The sequence below is a fragment of the Protobothrops mucrosquamatus genome, unplaced genomic scaffold (genome assembly GCF_001527695.2).
Source record: "Protobothrops mucrosquamatus isolate PMUCROS unplaced genomic scaffold, P.Mucros_1.0 scaffold1126, whole genome shotgun sequence".
NCBI lineage: Eukaryota > Metazoa > Chordata > Lepidosauria > Squamata > Viperidae > Protobothrops > Protobothrops mucrosquamatus.
Window position 1 is genome coordinate 198,826 of NW_015387344.1, and position 18,053 is coordinate 216,878.

At 39.1% G+C, this 18,053-nt stretch overlaps 1 protein-coding gene across 1 annotated transcript in view; it reads left to right on the top strand.

Annotated features, from left to right (window-relative positions):
* The first annotated feature begins 730 nt into the window (after positions 1-730).
* LOC114922860 (cytochrome P450 2K6-like) overlaps positions 731-18,053 on the top strand; it is a 36,971-nt gene continuing 19,648 nt past the window's right edge. Inside the window, exon 1 of the mRNA XM_029284935.1 lies at positions 731-739. Coding sequence (XP_029140768.1) covers positions 731-739 — 9 coding nt within the window. The remainder of the gene's footprint in view (positions 740-18,053) is intronic.

The following is an 18,053-nucleotide window of genomic DNA, read 5'->3' on the forward strand; positions in this document are numbered from 1 at the left end:
AGAACTTGAACAAAGATGGCTCTGCCCCTATTTATACATTCAGCTTGGGGTGGTGTCAGCCAATGAATGCACCGTATTCTCCCACTCAAATACATACTAATCAGCCTTGTAGACAGCAAGTCTGGCTAGCAGGCCATGTGGTCTGCTAACAGTTCCAGTGCAGCTCCCTGCACCTGTTCCATAGTTAAGCTCAGTACATTACACCCCTTCCCTCCTGGTTCTTTAACACATACACAGTATTTTTTGTTGTTCAATATTACACACATTCAAAAGCACAATGACAGTCAGTGATACACAAGCCTGTCATCACACTTGTCAGAAATAATAATAATATCAAAATAACCCCGTTACAAGGAACATATAAAACATTCCCATTTCACAGACCTACATTGCATTTTAGTACATAGGCATTCACAATTTCAAAGGAACAACATAAGCATTTCAGTTTGCAATAAAAATAATAAGCATTTTAAGCTTGCAATGACAGAAACCTCACGTAGTCCTTTAAAAACTTCGGTGGGTCTTTGGCCTGCTCTGAACATCTCGGAGTTGCTGCTGCTAGCTCCCAATCTGTAAGCTCGCCTGCCAGGCTTGGCAAACTGGGGCTGTTCGATATGGGTGAAACTGGATCATGAAGGCTGGCCTGTTCCAGAACCCAAAGTTCCGTGGTGGAGAAGAATCCACCGGATCGGCGAGAAAAGCCGATTGAGAGCAATGTCCCATTGGCGCAATGCCTGAGGTAGGAGCCACATGCACAGCCGATTGAGAGCAATGGGCGCAGTGCCTGAGTTAGGAGCAGCCTCGTTGGCAAAAAACCCCGTTCTTTGATTGCAATGTTTCGCTTTTGCTGAGAGACTGAGATTCACAATCACAATCGTGTTCCTCCCCCCCCCCCCCGAGAGCAGAGTCAGGAGCAGAAGAGTGGCTTGGCAGCCTCTGACGCAGCTGATCAATGTGCCTGCGAAGCACATGACCGTCTTCCAGGGCCACTTCATAAGAGAGCGGCCCTGACACCTTACAAACCACAGCTACCACCCACAGTGCCCCTGGTCCATAGTTGCATGCCCAAACTGGATCGCCCATTTGCAATTGCCTCGATGCCTTAGGCTGCGGCACCTGCGATGCAATCCAATCAGGGTGTAAGCGATCCAGCTTTGTGATCAGACGTCGACCCCATCTGAGCTCAGCTGGGCTCTTGCCCATAGACATGCAAGGCATTGTGCGTTGGCAGAGGAGGAAATCTGCCAACCTGTGATGCCAGTTGCCATGGGTTATCCTTTTCAAGGATTCCTTAGTTGTGCGAACCATGCGTTCTGCTTGGCCATTAGAGGCCGGGTGAAAGGGAGCCAAAGTAGCATGCCTAATCATATTTGCCCTTAAGAAGGACTGAAACTCCGAGGAAGTAAATTGAGCTCCGTTGTCGGAGATGATGACATCTGGGAGCCCATGCGTTGCAAAGATGCCCCTCAAAACCTGGATGGTCCTGACAGTCGTCGTAGTGGACATTGGAACGACCTCCAGCCCCTTAGAGTGACTGTCCACAACAATGAGGAGGAGTTGCCCCTGAAAGGGGCCAGCGAAATCGATGTGAATTCTTGGCCAAGGGGCTTGTGTGGTCTCCCATCTATGTACAGGAGCCTGTGACATTTCTGGCCGAGACTGCTGGCAAATGTGACACCCATGGACCTGGGCCTTGATGTCTTTATCGAGACCAGGCCACCAGAGATAGCTACGCGCAAGCGCCTTCATCTGGACTATTCCTAGATGTCCCTCATGCAGAGAGTCAAGGACTCTAGTCCTCAGTGAGGACGGACTTACTATCCTGCTGCCCCACAGGATACAACCCTTAAAGGTGGATAACTCGTGCTTCCTTTTCCAGAAATTCTGGAAGTTAGGGCCAGAAAACATGTCGGGCCATCCTGTGACCACCCAGTTCAACACGCGAGTTAACATGTTGTCAGTAGCTGTTTCTGCAGCAACATCCCCTGCATTGAGGGAAGACTCCGGCAAATCCTGGATAGACCGGATGTGGTTGGCCGGTACAGAATCTGGTTCTAATTGCCGTAAGGGCAACCTACTAAGGACATCTGCATGGCCCATTTCTCTACCCGGTTTGTGAACCAGGCAATAGTCACAAGCAGATAGAAATATTAACCACCTCAACATTCTAGGGGAGATGATTTAGGGTGTCTGTTTGTTCATAGTGAATAACCCCAGAAGCAGCTTGTGGTCAGTGAAGACCGTGACATGGCGGCCATACAAAAAGTCGTGAAACTTCTTGATGCCAGCCACAATGGCCAATGCCTCCCTATCTATTTGCGCGTAATTGTGTTCTGCAGCAGAAAGGGTTCTGGAATAATATGCTATAGAGGCTTGTGTCCCATCAGCCTGGAGATGGCTTAACACCACTCCGATTCCGTATGGAGATGCATCACATGCGATACTGACTGGCAACTGCTCATTGAAATGAGCCAACACTGCATTTGATGACAATAAAGCTTTTACTGCTGCAAAACTCCTTTCGTGGACATTTGTCCACTTCCATGGGGCCTGTTTGTCTAAGAGCCGGTGTAACGGCTCTGCCACTATGGCCTTGTGGGGGAGGGAGGCATGGTAGAAGTTTAGAAGTCCCAGGAAGGCTTGAAGCTCTCCCTTCGACTTGGGACTGGGCACCTGCTGAATTGCTTTGAGCTTGGATTCAGCAGGATGGATGCCTTTGGCATCTATACAAAACCCCAGGAATTCTGTGGAAGTGACTCCAATTTTGCATTTCTCCTGTTTTTGAAGGCTTCTCCTGTAAGAATGTGAAGGCTTGTTGTTGTTAGTTGTGAAATTGTGTCTGACCCATCGCGACCCCATGGACAATGTTCCTCCAGGCCTTCCTGTCCTCTACTATCTTCTGGAGTCCATTTAAGCTCATGCCTACTGCTTCAGTGACTCCAGCCAGCCACCTAATTCTCTGTCGTCCCCTTCTTCTATTGCCCTCAATCTTTCCCACCATTAGGCTCTTCTCCAGTGAGTCCTTCCTTCTCATTAGGTGGCCAAAGTATTTGACTTTCAACTTCAGGATCTGGCCTTCTAAAGAGCAGTCAGGGTTGATCTCCTCTAGGACTGACCGGTTGGATCACCTTGCAGTCCAGGGGACTCGCAGGAGTCTTCTCCAGCACCATAGTTCTTTTTTTTTTTAATTATAATTTTTATTAGTTTTTTACACAAACATAAGTCATTCAATAGTTGGTAAACAGTGTGGTGGCTGGGTTACATTTGTAAAAACAGACCTTAACAATTAATTTCTATAGTCTGTATTTCATATATTAATTTTGTTTACTTTCCTCTTTTCCCTGAAAACATCCTTTTTTGCAAACATTGCGTTAATACAATTCTTATTGTTTTAATAAATGACAATTTAGTATATATTTTTTCCAATATTCCTAAAAAATAATCATCATATTAATACATTTCTTTTCTTTCCATTCATTTGGATTGCCTTATCATCAATCCTGTTACAGTCCTTATTTTAGTTTATTTCTCCCACCAAGTTCTAAGTATTTTTACTGGTAGCAATTAGTTACATTTACGTTGACAGACTTGATTCTAGTTTTTCCATATAAGCCATCTCACATTTTTGTGTTTCTTAAATATTAAAGTAAAAAGAGAATGGAAGAGAAAAAGAATGAGAGAAAAAGAATTAAAAAAATACAAAAGAATAGAAGAAAGTAGTTGTAACAGAACAGAGAAAATAACATAGTACTTAAAATATATATCTCTCCTAGCTTAGTAGTAGGAAGAGGAGAGGGAAGGAGGTGGGATGTGTAGGGAGGTTGAAGGAGAAGGAAAGAGGGCGGATGCGGGGAGGGGGGGTTGCCGGGCTGTTTTGTAATATTAATGTATGTTTATGTTTGTATGTTAAAATTAATAATATTGAAGTTGTATTAATGTATGTTTATATTTGTATGGGGAAAAAAATAAAAAAATAAAAAAAATAAAAAAGAAAGTACAATCTTCCTAATCACACCTTACAAATTTGTTGATCAGCAGTCATTCTTCTGACAAAATCATCTAAAGCAGCTCCAAACCTGATAAATATCCAGGGTGCTATCATTATTTTCAGTGAGAGAACACTGATGCAAGCTCCTTATCTGTGCATCTAGCTGCAGCCTGTGCTTCAAAATTGCCCTGCTTTGCCAACTTGAAGACATGGACCGAGGGTATGTATCATGATTTAGTTCCAGAAGGCAAGATTCAATGACTATCTGAGGAAAAGTAAGGAGGCAAAATATTTCCCTTTCAACCTGTGAATAAATTTGAATCATTTTAATTTTAACAAATTAAATTGTCACAACAAGATCAAAGTTATAACTGCTCAAGAATGAAGAGAAGGACCAGTGGTGACATGACAGCAGTCTTCCAATATCTCAGGGGCTGCCCCAAAGAAGAGGGAGTCAAGCTATTCTCCAAAGAGCCTGAAGGCAGGACAAGAAGCAACGGATGGAAACTCATCAAGTAGAGAGGGAACCTAGAACTAAAGAGAAAGTTCCTGACTGTTAGAACAATCAATCAGTGGAACAGCTTCCCTCCAGAAGTTGTGGATGCTCCAACACTGGAAGTTTTTAAGAAGAGACTGGACAACCATTTGTCTGAAATGGTATAGGGTTTCCTGCCTGAGCAGGAGGTTGGACTAGATGAACTTCAAGGTCCCTTCCAACATGATGATGATGATGATGATGATGATGATGATGATGATGATGATGATGATGATGACGATGACGACGATGATGATGTGATAATTTAAATTGTCAAAATTTAAATTGTACCTTTGGTCTTGCTGCAGCTTTCATATATAAAAACAAAGTTCCATGTTTTTCCCCCCAGTAGCTTATCCATCAGTCCCCCCAAAAAAGTCTCTGCTTTCAGTTGTATATGAATCTTTAACATCTTTTGCATTATTATGCAAAATTATATATATATATTTGAGTCCAAACCTTTCTACCATTTTTACACCCTATCCAGCATGATAAAATGTCCATTCTTCTTAGTTACATTTCCAGCACTAAGAACCCTTTTCAATTGCTCCGTACCTTATTTATCTATAATGCTACATCACTCTTTCCATTCTATGTGTTTGATGAAGCAAGCTGAAACTTATAGTGCCAAAATTATTTTTACTTCTTCTCACATTAGATGTATTCCTCTGATTGATTCTCACAACCTCCCACAATAAGCAAGTAGGCAGCTAGGATTATAATCCTCTCTGTGTGTATATATTGAGAAAACATAGCTTGCCTCAGAGAATGATTTAAAAATAAAATAACCTGTGGCTAAGAATGCTACTACCCAGAGGGAAAACTCTCTTTTCTTACCTGCCTTGCTGCAATCCAGTGGCAATGCAGTGAAAGAAGGCAAACAAATTAGCTCCTGAGGAAACACTAAAAATGACTTTCCTTCCCTCCTGCATTTTCTGCCTCGTGAAGAAGGCTCTTGAAAGTGCTCATCTTTCATGTAGATGTAGATGTTATCTCTACGTGCCTGTTGATGGTTGATTTGTCTCAGTGCCAGACTTTCAGGAATTTTCTAGCATTGTTGTGACTCGGCTTGCTCACAGTTTCCCAGTTTAAACTGTGGTTAAGTCTGTCCCTGTGAAGGAAATAAAAGTTATTCTTTTATAAAATTGTAGAAAAATAATTGTAGAAATGTAATGCCAATATATGAGACTGTCTATTTAACACAAATGCAACACTGTAACGCAAATGTAACAATGCACTGCCAAATGTTTGAGAAGGTTTGCTCAATGTTTACTGCCTAAAAATCCCTCCGGACACAGGAACTTACACTTTGAGTAGAAATCCTACTATCAAAGAGAGGGATTTTGACCCTAGGTGAAAATTACAAATAAACAAGATAACAGCAGATGGGTGGAAGAGGTCAGGATGACTTTAAGTACTACTTCAAAGTACATTATAAAGATGAAAGAGCTTCTTAGATGTGACATGCATTGTAGAGGTATAAGATGCAGAGCTTGAAACCAGGCCAGTGCGCTCCTAGAAACCAATCCATAGGGAAGGATCCAGGAGGCCGCGTTTGCAAATGCCTCTCTTCTCTTCTCTTCTATTTTATTTTTATTCTTTTTATGTTATTCTCCAATAAAACTTTGTTTTGTTAATCAGACTTGTCTTCGTATTGTGAGTATCAAAATTTGGGGTTTTTCAATCTCACACCTGTGCTGTGAAATTAAGGAGTTTTAATTTCCTGTGTTGTGAAATTAAAGAGTTTTAATCATGTCTTCTGACTGCTGGTTGATGTTCATGGATGCATTCTGCTCGTCTTCTGCCTGTTTGTCCTACATAGTGACTGTTACATCTTTACACTGTGTGTCGTAGATGACTCCAGGTTTTTTTTTCCTCGGGATGTTGGAACTTTTAGTTTACTTAACATGTTTATGAGTGTTTTAGTTGATTTGTGTGCTGTGGGATGCCATGTGGCTATGTTAATGTGTTGGTGGTTTCTGATAACAACTGCAATTATTTGCTTAACAACAATGGCAAAAAAGATTAGAAAATTGAGTGAAACTTACTTAAAAATCAACTTTCTTAACAATGGAAATTCTGGTGCCAGTTGTGGATCGAGACTATCTGTAATGCAGCAGGAACATACTGAACACCCTGAGAATAGTAAAAAGCTTGGAAAACTGAACCAGATTTATAGTAAACTGTTCTAAACTGTAGTTATTTAGTAACCAATGTAGCATCCTTGGTCTTTTGTTGAATGTTGTTGTTGTTGTTGTTGTTGTTATTATTATTATTATTATTATTATTCATCGTAAAGTCAGCCAGATGTTCAGACTGGATTTGGCATTTTTATCTACCTATCAAGTTCTTACCAAGAACCTGAGATAGGCAGATGTGGATGTTTGAATTGATGATATTACAGATATCGTCGCAGGATGGAAGCTGTTCCTAGTAAGGCCGCATTTTGCAATTGACTGATGGAGAATTTGTCAATGCCAATGGTGTTCAAGTGGTGCTCCAGTTGATTTGGGATTGCACCCAAGGCGCCTATTACTATTGGTACTACCCTTGTTTGCCTTTGCCACAGTCATTCTATTTCTATTTGTAGGTCTTTGTATTTTGCTATCTTCTCCACTTCTTTCTCTTCTATACTGCTGTCTCCAGGCACTGCCACATACTACTACTACTACTACTACTATTACTACTACTATTATTATTATTATTATTGTTATTATTATTATTAATTTAATCTTCAGTTTGATTCACAGTCTGGGACTAGTAAAAACTTAACAGTTGAAGTCCTAATCAAGAAGCTAAAGCTGTTAAGGGGATGTCTGAGTATATAGGCAGTTCCAAGTAACAACAATCGCTCAACTTTAATTTGCAGATTGTGGTATTTCGTTATTTTTTCTAGTTGTTTCCCTTCAATTCGTGCATCACCTGGTATTGCAATATCAATGAAGCAGACTTTTTTCTTTTCCACAATAGTGATGTCAGGCATGTTGTGAGTCAGAGGTCTGTCTGTTTGGATTCAAATGTCCCACAAGATCTTGACCTGTTTATTTTCAAGAACTTTGTCAACTTGGAGTTCCCAGTAATTTTTGCTGCATTCGAACCCAAAATGCTGGCAAAACTTCCAGTGTATGATTTGGGCAACTTGATTCTGCTGTTGTAAGTAATCAGTTTGTGAGATTTTGCTCCAGCCACTGATAAAGTGATCCACTCTTTCATCTGTCTTGTTGCATAAACAATATTTGCTGTCATTACTGACATGTTGAATTTGGAATTGGTCCGCAGGGCTTGTTCTTAGGCAATCAAAATGAAGCCTTCAGTTTCTTTCTTCAGCACCCCTATCTCAACTATCCCCATGTTAGCTTTGTATCTATCTTTCCTTCAATGTCCTTTAGGTATTGACTGTACTTAAACTTCTTTTTCCTGTTAGAAACCTGATGCTCAATTGTTTTCTTTCGATATTCTGCTTTCAAGCTCACTATTTTCAAGAGGTTTCCCTTGATCACCTCCTTCAGCTGAGGGTTTTTGCTTTTTTAAATGTAGTCATTTAAGCCATGTTTTTTCCTCTTCCACAGTTTGTTTAACCTGTAAGAGTCCTCCGCTACCCTGAGATCTAGGCAAGTACAATTGATCAATATCATTTTGTGGGTGCGGAGCATGGTACATAGTCATTAATTTTCTAATCTTTTGATCCAAGTTATGAAGTTCTTGTTGAGTTCAATTAATTATTCCATATGAATATCATATTACAGGTACTGCCCATGAGTTAATTTATAATAATTCCTCCACTTAGCTTTGATCTCAAGAGTTTCTAGAACTTGATTTATGTATTGTGTTGAAGCAACTTCCATGACTTGGTTGTGCAAGAAGTCAGAGGCTTCCAAAATTCCTAAGTACTTGTACCATTCTTCTTGTATTACTGCTTTTATTAACTCTTCATTATCAAGTTCCACTAAACTCTGCAATGCTTTTCACAATTAGCTCAATTCAGCTTTTGTTTTTCCAAACAGTTTTAAATCATCCATATAGAGCAGGGGTGTCAAACTGCTGGCCTGCGAGCTGGATGCATCATGCCAAAACCACATCCACCCCAGCTCTGGCAATGGAGAAAATGTTCAACCATTTTTTTAGACAATTCATAACCACAGTTTCTTTTGTTCAAAATGCTTATTAATGGCACCATTGAAAGTATGAATAACAGAGGTGATTTCAAGTTCTTCTCCACAGGTCATCAACTGCTGCTGTTGTTGTTGTTGTTAATCTTCAATTCGATTCACAGTCTGGGACTGGTAAAAACCTAACAGTTCAAGTCCTAACCAAGAACCTACTATTAAGGTAGTGTCTGAGTATAGAGACAGTTCTGACTAGAATCAGGATATTCAGGTCTAATAAATTCAAAACGTCCATGTATCTAGGCAGCCCTTTTGGTATTGCTCCAAGGGATCCCATTACTATTGGTATAAATATTGAATTCCTTCACAATCTCTCAACTTCAATTTGCAGATTATGGTATTTTGTTATTTTTTTCTAGTTGTTTCTCATTGTTGTTGTTGTTGTTGTAATTGGTCTCTAAACATTGGTTATCATAGCAGGAAGCAAGTGTTTATTCTATTCTTAAACCAACTACAGTCTTGTTACATGCACCTCCAGGTTCAGTTTATGTTCACTTCAGCTCACCTAGACCTGATAACAGCCATACTCAAACCACTTTCAATCAAATACTAAGGCACAACTGTGTTTTTTTGGGGGGAATATAAAGATACCTAGTGAATTTGAAGTAACAGCAAAATTTTACCAATTAAATCATATATTTACTCTTTCTCTCTCACACACAAACACTTATCCACAATTACCCATGTCCTTATCAACTAGGCTGTCAGAGGGACAGATGTGATCAAGTCTGGATCCAAAGAGTCAAGAAATGGCCAAGCTTCAGGACCCCTTTTATCTGTGAAAGTCCTTACTTTGTTGATGCAGAACATTGGCAGCTAATTTTGCCTTTTTTCCAAGTCTGGTACCTGTTGATGGGATTTTCACTGAAACATTTTTTTAAAAAGGAACGTAAGGCTTGATTTTGGCTGCTCAAGAACAAGTTGTTTGAACTAATACAGCCAAGGCTAGAACTGAAAAATCAACAAATGATTTACACTGCAGACTATGCAAAAAAAGCAGAGGAACAGTAGTGTTGGAAGAAAAATCAGGTCCAGTTCCAAGCCGGGAATAAAAAAGTGAAGGCTGACTTCTTAGGAAAGAAGGTTCTTGTTTACTGATGGGCAGAACCAGCAACAGCATGCAGCTGACAAAATGGAGCTGAGAGCGGGTGGGTTTTTATACCTTCTTTGGGCTTTGTATTTGAGATGCTTGTTCCTGTGCAAGAACATGTCCTTTAATATTCTAATGGCTGTTGCCAGATTCCTATGGGGTCATGTAGGGGTCATGGCTGGCTCTATAAGGAAAAGGGGAAATGGAAGTCCGGGTTTTTCTCTGAGCTACTCTTGTCAACTTTTGGCTTGCCTAATTATGTTGCTTATCTGGAGTCTCTTTTTGTTCTTTGCTTATGAATAGAATGTCCCAGTCTTTCTGAATGGATTACAGACTCCTAAAGACTGGCCTCTTTGTGTTTTTTTTTCTTGAGGCTGGGGCTGCTTTCTGCCTTTGTTAAGATTTTTGTCTCCATTTCTCCTTTAGGAGAAATATTCTACCCTGCCTCTTTTAATATTCCTCAAAATATTTCATTCTTGGGGGGGGGAGTGCTGACTTCCTACAGTAGATTGTATTCAGATAGTCCTTGACTTACCATCACAATTGAGCCTAAAGTTGCTGTTGCTACGTGAGACATTTGTTAAGTGAATCTGGCTTCCCCATTGACTTTGCTTGTCAAAGTCAGTTGCCAAATGCCTGAATTTTATCACATGAGCATAGGAATGCTGCAATGAACTGGGCATCTCCCAGGTAACCGTGATGTTATCAGCTAATCCTTTCAATCTGAAAACATCTCAGTGCTTTTGACATGTGCAATGCAATCTCTCCCTATTATTCTTTTATCCCAATTTGTTATCTTGATTGTCCTAGAAAAAAGAGTCCACAATACAAACTATAGTGGATCCATCATAAAAATCAATTATTTTCTGGAAGCCATTTTACAGTGGGTCAGCATTCTACCATTGTTTTGTGAAAGCAGTCAAAAAATCCCACAGATTGCTAAATAAAACTTTCTTAAGGATCTACATTACTTTTCCACAATACAATGAATTCAGATTAAAAATAACCACAGTTCCCAGCTGAAATCCTTGATTTTGCAAATCTAACATATTGGGAGATACTAGATTGGGAAACGCTAATCGGACATCCCTAGCTCTTAATTTACCCACTGACTCCCGAAGAAGCAAAATAGGTCTCAGTAACAGATTTTGAGAATGTGAGACTGGGGAAGGCTAGTTTAGAGATTTAGCCAAATAAATGGCATCAAAGAGGCCACCATTTAATTAAGCTAAATCTCCCACTTCCAATAAGCTATTTCAAATGAAAACCTTACGGAAGGAGAATATCTCAATACCATTAAGTCTTTAAGAATAAACATTTTTAAAAAGTCTTTTAAGAATAAACATTATTTTCTGTAGCTGTGGTAATTTTTGAAAGCTACACCTATTTCTCTGGAACGGCGGAAAAGCAAGCATTGTCCCCAGTGTCAATTGGGGAATACAAAAACATATTTATGAGAAGTTGCTAGGAAGCCAGGAATAAAGCAACACCTTAAAAGAAGATATCAGTATCTTCCTTTGATATACATCTCAGAGACCATCAGGAGTAACAGTTAAAGTCTCTAGAAATAAAAAGGCATGGCATCATTTTTCCCCGTAATGACTTGGCCATCCTTGGTATCTATGATACATAATTGATCCTTTGCAAAACTAGGGTTGTGTAATCTCTGATGTTTCAACTTCATGCAATTGTATTCGTGTCGTACATCTGCGAAAGGATATAATCCACAGCTTATTGGTTGAGATAATCACAAGGTATTTTAATTAGCACAAAATATAAAGGGCAGTGGTAGCAGAAAAATACCAAGGCAAGAAAGGAAGCATATCTATAAAGAAAACTGAAAGCCAATAGGGAAAAGTCTTCTATCCCACGTTTTTACAGCAGCCATTCAAAGGCAGGAGAATGGTGATGCTACTATTATTCTTTATCACTGTGATTCTGTGCTTGATACTTTCTTTTCTGAAACAGTTCAGTAAACGCAAAGACCACCCCCCAGGACCTTCTCCAATTTCCTTGATAGCAGGAAGACTGTTGGAAGGGACTTTCTTGTCAGAGAAGACATTAATAGAGGTATGTCTTTTAAAATGCTTAATCAAATAACAATACAGAGAAGGGGATCTTTTTTAAAAAAACAAACAAATTTTATTGGTTTTTTAATTCTTAGAACAAAGTGCTTAGGACACACCGTGGTGCTGGGGTAATCAAACATCCAGAAATAAAACCATATATGAATAACTCAAATCAATACATTAAATATTCCCTCTCTATTTCCCTCAAATAGCATAATACATTTAAGATAATCTATTTCTAATTTAAATTTCTTTTTAGAGCTTTGTGAATTTACAATTAACATAATCAAATTTGACTTTAAATAAACAGATTATCAATTCAGGTATCCCTTCCAGATATCTTTATCTCTTAAATCACAAATCTCATTTATTTCTTCTTCCACAAGAGTGTCCCGGTTGACCACGCAACAAGCATGAGCCAGCAGTATGCTGAGTCGATACAGTTTAGGGCTGCATCGATAGAGCTATAATATCAAAATCACAGAACGTGATAGCAATAGCACCACTTCATAGTACTTTTCAGCACTCTCTGAGTGGTTTACAGAGTCAGCATATTCCCCTCAGCAATCTGGGTCCTCATTTTACTGACCTTGGAAGAATGGGTGAGTCAACCTTGAGCCAGTCATGATTGAACTCCTGGGAGTGAGCAGAGGTAGCCCGCCTTACTGCATTCTAACAACTGCGCCACCATGGCTCCTGTGCCACCAATGCAGCATAGAGCATAGTGATAATCCTAATCTATGCTGCATTGGTCAGACTGCATCTGGGATGGATGGGAAAGAATGCAAAGAAGAGCAGCAAAGATTGGCATGTTTAGAGAAGGCTAAGAGCTCTTGATATCACAGAGTAGAGGGCTGGATTCCTTCTCCTTAGCACTTGATTTGTCCCAGTGCTAGACTTTCAGGAATTCTCTAGCATTCTTAGACTTGGCTTGGTCTTGAAGGCTCACAGTTTCCCACTTGAAACGATGGTTAAATCTGTCCATGTGTTGTGAAATTAAGCAGTTTTCATCATATCTTCTGACCGCTAGTTGGTGTTCAGGGATGTTGTTTGCCCCACTCCGTGTTCATGTTCCCTCAGTGGGGCGGCAATAGCTATACCTTTGGGCCAAAGCCATCAGTCCCTTCCTTCAGTGCCATCATAATTTTGAACATTCACTGAATAAATAGTCATAATTTGTATTCTGCTGTACTATCCAATCAACGTGAATATGTGTTTGATGTTCATAAATTATGATTAATAGTTTATTTTAGTTGTTGAAGCATTGGCTGTTGAAATATTGAACAGATGAGAGAATGGTGGGAATAAAGATCAAAAGAGAATTTTATAGATTAAAGGCATTTGCTGATGATTTGATATTATTTTTAGAGGATCTATTCAAAGGAGCAGAAATATCAATGGGGAAATTAAAAGAATTTGGTATGCTAATAGCTTTTAGATTAATAATCAGGAGACAAAGATGTTAACAAAAATATGTAAATAGAGAATCAAAGAAACTAAACTAAAGGAGTTAAAACAGTTTATGTCCAGGATATGAGGGGTCTGTAGATATTTTCTCAGCCTCTGACTTGTGCAATATACAAGTCCTCAGTTGAAGGCAGGCTGATGCAAACTGTTTTTTCTGCAGTCCTAACCTTCCATTAAAGTCTATATCTGTCCTGTTTAGTTGCTGTACCAAACCAGACAGTTATAGAAATACAAATAAGAGATTCAAGAATTCCTCTGTAAAACTGGACTACCTATAGTGTGTACTAAAGTTTCTTCAAATTATGCAAACAGCTTTCCTGCTGTCATACATTAAAAAAAATGAATTCCACAGTCCATGTGTCATGGTTCCGAAAGAACCCGGAGAATACCATCCTCAGCCACAATTCTACCTTTTTTTGCCAACATGTTTATTACCTAAATACTCTGTTGGAAAAAAAGAGCTGTACAATTACTGCTGCTCCTACTGTTACAATTATACTCTCAATGTCATTAGCTGATTAAAAATCATTCTTGAAAAATCACAGATATAGTACTGGGAGTCACATAAGGCTATGAGGAATAAACATTCCACTCCAAGCGTGTTGGAAAACAAAACAAGTTTTATTAAAGTCAAAAGAGGGGCACATAACAAATGCAGAATATCAGCAAATAGCAAAGATGAAGTGAGGAAAGCTAAGGCTCAAAATGAACTAAGGCTTGCAACAAAAGTAAAAAAAAAAAAAAAAGCTTCTTTCAACATGTAAAAAACAAGAAAAAAGTTAAGGAAATGATTGGTCCATTAGTGGGAGAAAGTGGCAAGAAGGTGACAAGCAGAACTACTGAACTCGTTTTTTTGCATCCGTATTTACACAAAGGGAAAAAACAATCCAACCTATCAAAAACAGTACCGTAAAAAACAGATTAGAAACACAACTTAAGTTATCATATGTGGTGGACTTGTAAGGTTATTAAGGCCTTTTGGGTACAATTATGGTGGAACTTACAGCAGATTTTTAAAAAAAGGATTATTTTCCTTCCACAGTTGTTCCTTTTAGGTATTGTGCAAGATTTAGATGCAAAAGAAACAAATTTGATGCTTTACTGTTTATCTGCTGCCCGATTGCTAATAGCCCAAAATTGGAAGAGCCCAATTCTGCCCACGATGGGAGACTGGAGATTGAAAGTTTCGTATCTTGCTGAAATGGCAAAGATTTCGGCCTACTTGAAGAACCACTCGAATGAACAATTTTTATTAATATGGAGAAGATGGATTGTTTATATTCAAAAGAAACATAGAGTGGTAGAATATAATTTAGGTTTCTAGAATTTTTCAAGTTTGTTTATTTCTTCTATCTTTTCTTGTAGATTAAGATATTTTGTGGAGTTAGAGATATCAGTATTTGTTTACTTTTATATGAATATTATCCTGGGATTAGGTTTGGGAAGTCCGGGGGGGGGGGTTACTGTTTGGTTATTGTGTTTACTTATGATTGTTTTTTATGATGGAAAAAATAAATAAAATTTCTTACAAAAAAAAAAGAAACACAACTTAAGAAAGCCAAGAAAATGGTAAGTGAGCACCTGTCCACCCTAGATGAGTTCAAATCACCTGGACCAGATGGACTACACCACAAGGTTCTGAAGGAACTGGCAGATGTGATCTCAGAACCACTGAACTATATCTTTCAAAGATCCTGGAGCACTGGGGAACTACCAGAGGACTAGAAATGAGCTGAAATAGTTCCCATCTTCAAAAAAGGGGGGGAAAAATGGATCCAGGAAATTACAGGCCTATCAGCCTGACCTCAATACCTGGGAAGATCCTGGAAAAGATAATCAAACAATGAATCAGCAAACACCTAGAGGCAAACAAGGTCATTACTAAAAGCCAACATGGGTTTGTCAAAAATAGATCATGCCAGACAAATCTTATTGCATTCTTTGACCAAGTGACAAAATTAGTGGATCAGAGGAATGCTGTGGACATAATTTACTTGGACTTCAGTAAGGCATTTGATAAAGTAGATCACAACCTACTACTTGACAAGATAGAAAAATGTGGGGTAGAAAGCACCACCACCAGATGGATCCGTAGCTGGCTGACCAGCTGTATTCAGCGTTTGGTCTTCATGGAACTGCATCTACATGGAGGGAAGTGTGTAGTGGGGTGCCCCAGGGCTCTGTTCTGGGCCCAGTGCTCTTCAACATCTATATCAACGATGGGGAACTCATCAAATTTGCAGACGACACCAAGCTGGCAGGAATAGCCAACACTCCAGAAGACGGGCTTAAGATACAGAAGGATCTGGACAGACTTGAACACTGGGCACTATCTAACAAAATGAAATTCAATTGTGAAAAAAGTAAGGTTCTACATTTAGGCAAGAAAAACCAAATGCACAGGTATAGTATAGGGGGTACCTTGCTCAATAGTAGTAACTGTGAGAGGGACCTCGGAGTCCTAGTGGACAATCACCTAAATATGAGCCAGCAGCTGCCAAAAAGCCAACACAGTGCTAGGCTGCATTAACAGAGGGATAGAATCAAGATCACGTGAAGTGTTAATACCACTTTACAATGCCTTGGTAAGGCCAATACTGCATCCAGTTTTGGTCACCACGATGTAAAAAAGATGTTGAGACTCTAGAAAGAGTACAGAGAAGAGCAACAGAGATGATCAGAGGACTGGAGGCTAAAATATATAAGGAACGGTTGCTGAAATTGGGTATGTCAAGTGTAATGAAGAGAAGGACGAGGGGGGACATGATAGCAGTCTTGCAATATCTCAGGGGTTGCCACAAAGAAGAGGGAGTCAAGCTCTTCTCCAAAGCACCTGAAGGCAGGACAAGAAGCAATGGATGGAAACTAATCAAGGAGAGAAGCAACCTAGAACTAAGGAGAAACTTCCTGACAGTTAGAACAATTAATCAGTGGAACAACCTGCCTCCATAAGTTGTGGATTCTCCAACACTGGAAGTTTTTAAGAAGAGACTGGACAGCCATTTGTCTGAAATGGTATAGTGTTTCCTGCCAGAGCAGGGGGTTGGACTAGATGACCTCCAAGGTTCCTTCCAACTTTATTGTTGTTATTGTTGTTGTCATTAATCTTTTGCAAACGCTGGTGTACCCTTCTATATGCAAATAAAGGGCCACATTGAATCAATTTCTGCATAAGTTTTTATACCGTCCCATGCATCATGCCACATCCTTCCAACTGAAACCCAGTTGATAGGTTTAAATTGGTCACATGCTTTCCGGTCGCCTAGCAACCATTACAATTACCAAACCCTTCAATTATTAGATCAAAAGCCCCTTTTGTTCCTATCTTATCTTCCCTTCCTTCTCTGTGGCATGATCTGTAACATCCTGCTAAGGGTGTAGCTTATGTACAAGGTGAACTGCTACCCAAACTGAATAATTGCAATTATAAAGGATTTATATCTTCCCTTGTTTATCTACAAGAGTACCTGCTTTTCATCTAGAAGCTATGTGTGTATCAGAGTTCATGCTTTGGTTAAACATGGCTGCATTTTGGTTCATAGTTATACTTTAAAATACAAACTCTAGGCAGTTTTTATAAAGAATAAATCTTATATAAATTGAATAATATCTTATTCATAATCTATATGCTATTCTACAATAGTGTGCACTATTCTAAAAACATGCTTTGAGTCAGTGTATATAGTTCCTCTCTATTCCTTCAGCTTACTACATTTCCTTTTCTAAAATTACCTTAGCTAAGTGCCTCTATATGCCTATTCCTTTAAGCAAAAATGGAAAATTACAACATGTACATTTCTTGTGTACCTCACAAGGCTGTAACTGAATTTACTGAGTTCTGGAGGAAGAAAAATACAGGAAGATGAGAAGGCAAGAGGCAGGAAACTGGAAGAGAAGATCACACATTAACCTGCAATTGTGCATAATAACATGGAAGATTTATCTTTTTCTACTTTGTACAAATTGCAGCTGGCGAAGCAATATGGGAACGTTTATTCTCTGTGGGGTGGAAATTATTATATTATAGTCTTCTCTGGATACCAGACAGTGAAAGAAGCATTAACTAAACATGCAGAAGCCTTTGCTGATCGCCCGGTTACGCCATTCATATTGAATATCAGCAAAAAAAGGGGTAAGTTTTGTCCAACTTTGTGGATTCACTATGCTCTCCAGAGTTAGCCTCTACACATCCATGTATCTACACTCAGGTTTTAGATAAAGACATGGAATATTACAGAAGTTGAAGAGAAACATGAAATGAAAGGAAATATAGATCTTCGGTGATCAATCTGAAATGAGTTATTGCACTGTATTTGTCAAACATGTCATAAAGCAAGGTGATTGTTGCATCTTTGCTGTGACAGTTCTTTTCGTAATTTCATATAGATAGAATTTATTCTTAAAAGGGAGATTATTTGGTAGCTCACGTGAGGAGCAGGATCATGAAATAGGCAGTGTTTAATACTGTGGACCAAATCAAGAAAAAGCAGAATTTTTAGGAAATTGATAAAGCATGTCTAAAAATATACGGCCAACATCTGGCTCAATTTAAGTTAGGATCTTCATTCTGGGTGTTCCTCTAGGTTATAAAAGGTATTATACAAAGTTGATTATAATGACTCTATGGAATCTGAAAAACTTGAACCCTCCAAATTGAAAAAAGTTAGGATAGGGGATTGTACTAACTAGCCCATCTATGAAGACAAAAGGGCATGGAAATTTTTGGCATAATCAAAAG